General features: G+C 38.4%; 1 protein-coding gene across 1 annotated transcript in view; it reads left to right on the top strand.

Annotated features, from left to right (window-relative positions):
- LOC104295010 (chromosome unknown open reading frame, human C5orf42) overlaps positions 1 to 8505 on the top strand; it is a 65534-nt gene extending 57029 nt beyond the window's left edge. Inside the window, 6 exon segments of the mRNA XM_009894711.1 lie at positions 1226 to 1391; positions 4055 to 4116; positions 4557 to 4721; positions 5824 to 5987; positions 7776 to 7945; positions 8365 to 8505. Coding sequence (XP_009893013.1) covers positions 1226 to 1391; positions 4055 to 4116; positions 4557 to 4721; positions 5824 to 5987; positions 7776 to 7945; positions 8365 to 8505 — 868 coding nt within the window.
- Positions 8506 to 9145: the final 640 nt, after the last annotated feature.

Here is a 9145-nt window from a genome sequence, read left to right on the forward strand (position 1 = left end):
TGTTCTAGTAACCTATTCAAGTAGAGTGTAGTGCTCTGTTTTACTTGTTCTAACATTTACTCAAATTGTAAAAGGAACTCGAGCTTCAAACCTGAATCTGTGCACAGATCATAACATCCTTGTGATCCTTTCAGAGTTCCAAACATATTAATAATGACTACATCAACATATAAATGTTGCTAGCTGGACTGTTTTGTGCAATTATGTGAATATTTTTAAAATTACTGAAAATTTCAGAAATTTATTTAATCAAACCTGATGAAAAACCTCAAGACAGCTAAGTTTCATGTAGTTATTTTCACATATGACTGTGAGTACTTCTGGTAATAACACTTCCCTCTGCCATAATGTAAATCACTTGCAAATGTGTGAAAGTTCTTCTAACCCCTTCAGTGCTTTAATGCTTCAATCCATAAGCTTTAAGTTGAACTGTCGCTACTAGAGATAATCTTATTTTGCTACACACATATCTTCTCTTGATTCTGGAATTAGTAGCGCCTGCCAGTCTTGAAAATGAGAGAAGATTCAAAATGGGATGTGAAAAATGAGACACGTAAATTGAAACACTTCTCTTGGAAAATCTCTTACTTAGTTTTTAGGCCAGTGCTTTTAGTTTTACAGTGAAGAAAATATTTATTACCCAGTTACTTTAAACACTATTGCAAGGTGAATTAGTAAGTATTTCTGAAGAACTTCGAGGATGAAGTTATGTTAGCATTTCTTATTGGCTGTGTTTTTCTGTTCTTAATATTCTAAGTTAGTGTTTTAAAAATTACTTTGTACAGAGAGACTTGTGAAGGAGCTCATAGGTTGAGGGGAGGGAAGAAAAAGAATCTCATTGGTCCTTTTTTCTTTCTAGGTACTGGTACCATACATACTTAAAAATGAAAGATCAAAGCAAAATGACGTGCATTTTTTTCTGTGCCAGTTATCCTATAAAGACCATAACGGATGGTCCACATTTAAAGCTTTGGTCCTATTATCTGTATGCAGTGGACAAATAAAAGAAAAATTTTAGGAAACATCTTGGAAATTACTTGTGTGCCAAGATTTTATGAAGTAAAATTTTGCAGAAGAAAATTTCCCTGTTGTTCGTTACTTACATTTTCAGCTGAGTCATAATTTTAGAGGGCTTGCAGTATTTTTGTTATATCGTGTGTGTAGCTGCCATTCTTTGCAATTTAAAGGATGTGCTAGGTTATTTCCCATTTACATCTGCTCTCAGGGTTCATGGTTCTGCTGCTGGACGTTCTCAAAAAACAGAAAAGCAGAAGAAGGAGATACAAGCGTGGATGAAAAGGAAGCAAAAGGAAAGAATGAGAGAATACGTGACAAAACTGGATGAACAAAGACAGAAAGAGCACAATCCATTCAATCTACGAAAGAATGCGGTAAGGGTATCTTGAAGAGTAACTGTTATGTATTGTACAAGTGTTGATTGTTCCAGTTAGATAATATAAAGGCTTTTGGTAATATTTTTCCTATTTTAATGTTGTTTTTTTATATGTGTAATTTTATTTTATTGGAACTGGCCATAGTTGTGTCAGAAGTGATCAGTGAGCAAATGCAGTGTTCTTCACAGGCTGCAGTAATGACAGTTGGCTGCAGGTGGCAATTATTACCTGTCCCCCAGCTCTAGATTCAGGAAGTGTATTTACCTGAGTGCATTGGATTACTGTAACTTTCACTGATAAAAGCTGTATTTTATCAGGGAGTGGTAACTACAGGAGTTGTGAAGATGTGTTTACATCTTGTTTCATCTTCCCCTGCACACCCCCAAAACCCCCAATGAGTTTAAAAACCAGAGTTCAGATGCCAACATCCTTTACAAATGCAACAGGATACTAAGGACAGCCATCCTTGTCATTCCCACACAGAGAAGTGTATGCAATTACAGAGGGCTGGCAGAGGTGTTAGAATATGGCAGAGATCTCAAGTATCTGCTGAATTAATATCTTTGTTAATTAATATTAATTAATAGTATTAATCAATATCTTTATTAATATCTTTAACAGTGACCTGGATGAGGGGATGGAGTGCACCCTCAGTAAATTTGCAGATGATACCAAGCTGGGTGGAAGTGTTGATCTGCCTGAGGTTAGAGAGGCCATGCAGAGGGATTTAGACAGACTAGATCGATGGGCCGAAGCAAACTGTATGAGTTTCAATAAGGCCAAATGCTGGGTCTTACACTTGGGCCACAACAACCCCCACCAATGGTACAGGCTTGGGAAGGAGTGGCTGGAAAGCTGCCCGGCGGAAAAGGACCTGGGGATCTTGACTGATAGCCAGCTGAACATGAGCCAGCAGTGTGCCCAGATGGCCAAGAAGGCCAACGGCATCCTGGCCTGTATCAGGAATAGTGTATCCAGTAGGACCAGGGAGGTAATTTTACCCCTGTACTCGCCACTGTTGAGGCGGCACCTCGAGTACTGCGTTTAATTTTGGGCCCCTCACCACAAGAAGGACATTGAGGCACTGGAACGTGTCCACAGAAGGGCAACAAAACTGGTGAGGGGTCTGGAGCACAAGTCTTATGAGGAGCGGCTGAGGGAACTGGGGTTGTTCAGCCTGGAGAAAAGGAGGCTGAGGAGAGACGTTACCTGGGAGTCCACCTGTTCTGTTGAGTAACAGGTGACAGAACAAGAGGAAATGGCCTCAAGTTGTGCCAGGGGAAGTTTAGATTGGACATTAGGAAGAATTTCTTTACTGAAATTCAGTAAAGAAATCATCAGGCATTGGAACACGTTACCAGGGCAGTGGTGGAGTCCCCATCCCTGGAGGTATTTAAGGGTCCTGTAGATATAACGCTCAGGGACATGGTTTAGTGGTGGGCTTGTCAGTGTTGGGTTAATGATTGGACTAGATGATCTTACAGGTCTTTTCCAATCTAGGAGATTCTGTGATTCTGATTCTGTGAATTTTTTTGTTGAAGGCTGGTTTCAATACAGGCTCAGCAAACAATCCCTTCCCTCCTAGAATTGTTTTAATTTTAAGTTCAATTAGTAAAAACATGTTTATGGACTGATACATCTATCTCTGCTGATCTGCAGCATGCTGGAATAACTGAAGGGGAAAAAAAGGTACAAAAGTAGTTCAGAAATAATTTCCCAATCAGTATTAAATCTTAAAATAAGCAATTGTCACCTGGAAACCTTCAGGACCTGAAAAGACACTGCTGAGTCAGGTGAAGCTCCAGGGTTACAGGAGATGAGACCTAGCAAGAGCAAATATATCCCTATGTTGTTTACTCATCAGTTGAATGCAAGGTATGCTGTGAATTCTTTCATGCTGAAGCTCTACTGGTTTTAACTCCCAAGCAGCAAACACATAACACACAAAAGTTTCCTGTTACTAAATAATTCAATTGTATTCACGTTTAGAATGAGTGACAGAACTCATCTATGAAATACAGTATTTCCCCTGGTTTTAAACAGTCTTCCAGAGTTGAACCTCACTGCTCTTTTGTACATGTGTAGAGAGAAGTGATTCAGGAAAAATGGGTCCTGCTTCTCTCCCTCTCCTGTGTTGCCAACCCATAAATACATACTTGATGGTTTTGTTACAGGCTTTTCTCCTGAAATCATTAGATGGAGAGGGATTCTCAGCTTTTGGGTTTGTTTTGGTTTGATTTGGTTTTAGAAGAAAGCATTAAAAAATTCAAATTGTACTCTAGCAAACACGGGTCAAAGGGCAACCTTGCCCCATTTTTTAAATTAGTTATTGTTGGGAATGTCACTGATTTTTAGGAAATGAGGCTATTTGAAACTTTGAGCTTAACAGTGCAGATATCTCCTTAGGAATGTTAGTATTTTAAGCATATGAGCTTAAAGGTCTGACTGCAAGCTTTCAGTATTTTTAGAGACTGAAAGTTTATAGACACAATCTTCTCTGCATTTCCTGGTAGAGCCATATGCGTTCATATTGTTTTTCATTCTGGAGAGTGTAGTAAACAGTAACTTTCAAGTCAAATAGGTCTGCATTTTGAGAGTGAAAGACTGGAATGAGACCATGATACAGAATAAGTTAATCATTATTATACTTTCTTGCACAGCATTGTAGTCTTACTTCAAAGGATCTTAAATTCTTCCAGAAGAAGAAAGAAGAAAAAGACAAGTAAGTTGCTATAAATGTAACTTGTGGTATTCGTATCTATATATTAATCTTCCAGTCTTAAAGAAGAGGTAATTTTAACTGTCTTGTCTATGAAACTTCAGATATGAATGGCATTTCAACCAGAAGCATAAATAATTCATGTTTGCTTTACAGTTTAGGAAAACTCTGAATATGTTTCATCCTTCAACTGTATTTTTCACTTTCCAAATATCACTTTTTCTACACCCCCCCAATGCTGACTCATTCATTCTGTCAAACCTGTTGTTAATAAATGTTTTAGCTTTTTTACTAATGATCTTAAAAGGGTTAGTGTATCTTCTCTGAAATCGCAAAAATATGTTCTTCTGTTCTGCTTACCATGTAGCCTTACAAGACTCACAAGCCAGTAGCAATTAAATGAGTGACAGCATGAGTTAATATGTAATATTATTTCTTCATAGAGCCCTATTATCTGAACATCACAGTATGAGAATATCACAAGCACTTTCTCTGATGAATGAAATGTTATCTGAAACAGTGGTTTTCCCTGCAAATGATCATACACAATTGTCCAGGACAAGATCACCTCAAGAGTACAGAAAAAGGCATATGGCATCTACTAAAGGGTAACAACTTTAAGCATTAACCCTTCTCTGATGTATTGGTGTTTTTACCACACTTCAAATTTGTCTGCAGTTTGTAGCTAGTTGGCATAGGATTAGTTTGAGAGAAGCTTTATATTTTGGCAGAATCAAAGATACACTTTGTCTGGATCAGAGGAGTATTAGGTTCATGTACCAGTCTTCTTACCACCACTAGTGCAAATCTTTGAGGGGGCCTTAAAAATGTGTTTTGGAGCACAGAATAAACCAACTCTAGAGTCATAGCTCTAACCAATGCCCTAACCCATTCCACTCAACAGCAATTCCACTGAACTGTAGCCAGCAACATAGTTAATGATCTGAAGAGCATCTAGTAGCAAGCAAGAAGCAAATAAAAATACCACTGTGCATGCATATATACTACTTAAACTAGAGTTCAGCAAACTCTAGATTTACTTTCTTCCTTTATGATATTTTTCATTATCTAGGGTTTTACTTGTTCTTTCTTTTGCACTTTGGTGCTTATTGCCTTTTGAGGACACGATGGTATTCAAGTATTATAAATCAGTAAGTTTATTCTACTTGATGGCATGTATATGTAATCCAGGTGTATATTGCAGTATACTGCAATAATAAGTATACTTCAGATAATCCTGGAACTTCCAGACTTAAATATTTCTTCATCTCTTTTTAGTAGGTAAAGTTCCAGGATAAAACATTAAAGTGAATGTAGTCAGTGCTGTACAGAGCCTGCTGGTGGTGTCCAAGGGCAGTTTAAGTACATCAGCCAGAATCAGAAGTGCTAAGGAATGTCATTCAGGAAACCACCTTAGGAGTGGAAGTAACTTCTAACTGATAAGTTTTTGTTGGACATAAACTGGCTGTTTGTAAAGCCAATTTGATATGTCTTCATTGTGACTGCCAGCAGTTCTGGTGAGGCTTATTGGCTCCACAAGCAGCGTGTGATGCTGGTCCTTAGCTAAGTGGGCTGAAGGTGATTTCTGTGGTCTTCTTGTGTTGTCTGAATAAGTTCTATTAGATCTAAATTGTGTGGAGGAATGGTGTGTGGTAGACAGTGGTAAGTATTTGGGCTTTGCTGTTGTTTCTTTTTTTTTTATTCTTTTAGAGGGCATCCGAAGAGTCCTGTTCTGTCAGAAGGGAGCAGAATTGCTACCAAACCCAGCTTTGGTCAAAAAATACACCATTTTAGCCCAGCTTTTGGTTTAACACAGTCCAGGGCTAAGAACAGAACTTTCTTAACGAAGGCACATACTGAAGATGATCTTCAAGGTACTACCAGATTTTGGGAGGGAGGAGCTTTAATACCTCTATAGAAAGTGAGACTTACAATCCTGGAGGTTGGCTGTCCTGAGGCATTTGCAACTGTGTTGTCATTGGCCTGTTAAATGATGAGAGTTACCTTTCCTTATCATCTCTTTCGAAATCCAAAGTAGCTTAATTTGTCATAGCAAGAGTACTGTGTAATCCAGGAAGCAAGCATAGATGAAAATTTTGAAGGATTTTGTGAGTAGTTTTAATCTACTGCACCTAACAGAGGAAATGCTTTCTTTGTCCTTTCAGGAAATGCCTGTGTGCTCCTACAGAAGAGTAATTCCAGAAGAGGAATGAGAAATGCTGCAAACTGTCCTGTTAATTCTAGACACTGTAAGTTACAAAGAGCAATGACATAGTGCTGTTCAGCTACACAATACAGGGGAAAAACAAGACACGGAGAATACATTTCAGAATACATCCTGAGTAGAATTTATGCAACACAGGCCTCATACATCATTAGTTTAGAAGAATAAAAATCAACATTTTTCCCCCACATAAAAGTCCCTTTTATTGTGAACTTCTGAAGAATCTTAACCAATCACCTCTGTTTACCTCCTGAATGGTTTTAGCCAAATGGCAGTTCCAAGATTACTGAAGCAAATGTGCTACATTTCAGTGATTTCCTGAAACAGGTATTACAAAGTCATAAGGGACAGAGGACTTGAGTCTTTCACCTGAACCTACAGAGAGAGTTAGTTAGCGGTACAGTAAACAAGTACTGTGCCTCTCCGTTACCTTTCTATGCTGTATTCTTTCTAAGCTCTTTAAAGTAGGAATCATCTTTGCTATCCCTCTGTACAGTATCTATTTAAGATACTATTTTGTCATAACATTAGAGCGGAAAAGAAATATGACTGAACTTCTAAAAAAAAGAGTTTTGGATTTTAGTGATTCTTTTTCCCTATGCCTACATGTGTAGGTCTAGATCCACAAAAGTTTCCTCATATGAATGTTGCTTCCTAATCAAATTCTTTAACAGGTGCAGGACTTGGTTACAGGAGCAGAATTTCTGATGGGAGAGAAAAAGATTGATGAGAGAATCAGTCTGACACTTAGGAAGTACTGTGGGCTGATTCCATTCTCCCTTACGCAGAATTAGACAAGTGGTATAGTCAAGATCCTATTTGACTTGTCAAATGTCAATTTATTTGAGTTGACAATGCAGGAAAGGGAGAGTAGCAATAGTAAGCAGATAGGCACTTTTCCTGTATCGATCGCTCATCTCTACACATGCAAGAAGTAATTCTCCTCCTCCTTTCCATACATTCTCTTTTTAAACTTTAAATACAGGTTGATCTTTCTTTGATTTCACGTCACCTTCTTGTATCTGTTCCTTCAGTATATCCCATCACTGCTAAGGGTTTCACTAAAGTTCCGTGTCTTCTAAGAGGTACAAATCCAGGATTTATACAGTTTTATTCCTCTGTCAAATAATGTAGCAATGTCCCTTTTTAGGGACTGCACTACAGGACATGGATGTTGTAGGCGCTGTGCATAGTCCTGTTGCACTTTATGTTCTGCCCTGGGAAGAGTTCAGAGCATGAGGCTGGAAGGGACAAGCAGCATTTTCTCTCCATAACCCCGCATCAGTTCAATATAACAGGGCATGCTGCTTTTACATGTGTTTACACACAGCTTCAGTTCGTAGAACTTGGAGCTTCTGTTCTTGGAGAAGTTCAAGACATTCAGAAGAAAACAGCAGGAAATGTTAACAGTGCTGGGGTTGGCTTGTTTTCTCCGCAGCTGCTGAGTACAGAGTCAGCAGAACATCAAAACAAAAGCCTCCACATGTTGCCACCGCAGTCCAGACAGAAGATGTTGATCAAGAGAGTGATCGAGACATAGTAAGTCCTTGGACTGTGCCTGATGATATCCAAAGAATACTTCAAGATACTCATGACTCCTTGTTTCAGGTAGGATGTCTCCTTATTCTGGGAATTTGATAGCTTCCATTAAACTTTGTTTACTTCTGCTTTATTTAAAATGTGGTTCTCTGTTCAAAAAGTGTGGGTGGGATAGATGCAGAGGGACATAAATGATGGTGATTCAGCAGAACTACATTTTGTCTTTACAAGCAAAGTCATTCTCATGAGCCTTGAAAACCAGTGTTCTTTATAACAACGGTATAAGCATCTTGTCTGTCCAGGCAATAGATGCTAGTGGGAGTGCATTAACAGAAAAATAAATTGCATTTGTTGCAGAATAATTTTGATTAGGACGTAACTTGATTAGGACATGTTTGAAAAGAGTAGGATCACTTCTACTGGCTACACAGAGGTCTTGTCCGTGAATGATACACAATGATTGGGCTCATCTTCTTTTCCTCCAATAGGCCTCTGCACTGCACTCTGTGAGTTTCTCTCCTCTTGGTATTATCGACACTGATGCTGTTTCTGAAAGCACGGGAAGTATCCTCAGCAAACTGGACTGGAGTGCAATTGAGGCTATGGTGGCAGATGTGGAAGACACGTGAACAGAATTTCTCAGCTGCTGTGCACTTCCAAACAGTTGCTGATGTTTGGTTTCATTTTTGAAAATAATCATTGTTATATTTAAAATGGATTAAGCCTTGCATTGAGTTTCTTCTTAAGCAGCAGGGAAACTCTCACTGCTTTCAGTCTTGCCTAGATGAAATTCAGTTCCTTAACATGTAGTTTGCTTTCCATATGTCTTCAAGTCAACAAGAACTAAATATAGTTGGCAAATGCAGACTGACAGTCTTAAACAAGAACTTCTGGGTCTTCTACTTTGTCCCTCTCAAACACATAAAAAGTTTTATTCTAAGAGCACTGCACAACTTTTTTACCTTTGTATTTAATGTTTAACATCATTATGGATGAAGTTATTTTTGTAACTTAACGATTGTAATAAACTGATTTAATAAAAGTTTCTCATGTAAAGTGATTTACACACAGAGTGCTGTTAGTGCTGTGTACCACTGTGACTGTACACGCACACATGCACTACCCTAGTATTTTAAACCCAGCTTACTTGTACCATAGCTTAGAGAAATCTTAAAAGAGTTTGAATGACTGAGGGAAAAGAGATACAAATAGGCAGCAATAAATGAAATACAGACTTGTTAGGAAAATCAGACACCAGTGTAAGACATT

The sequence above is a fragment of the Charadrius vociferus genome, unplaced genomic scaffold (genome assembly GCF_000708025.1).
Source record: "Charadrius vociferus isolate BGI_N301 unplaced genomic scaffold, ASM70802v2 scaffold450, whole genome shotgun sequence".
Taxonomy (NCBI): Eukaryota; Metazoa; Chordata; class Aves; order Charadriiformes; family Charadriidae; genus Charadrius; species Charadrius vociferus.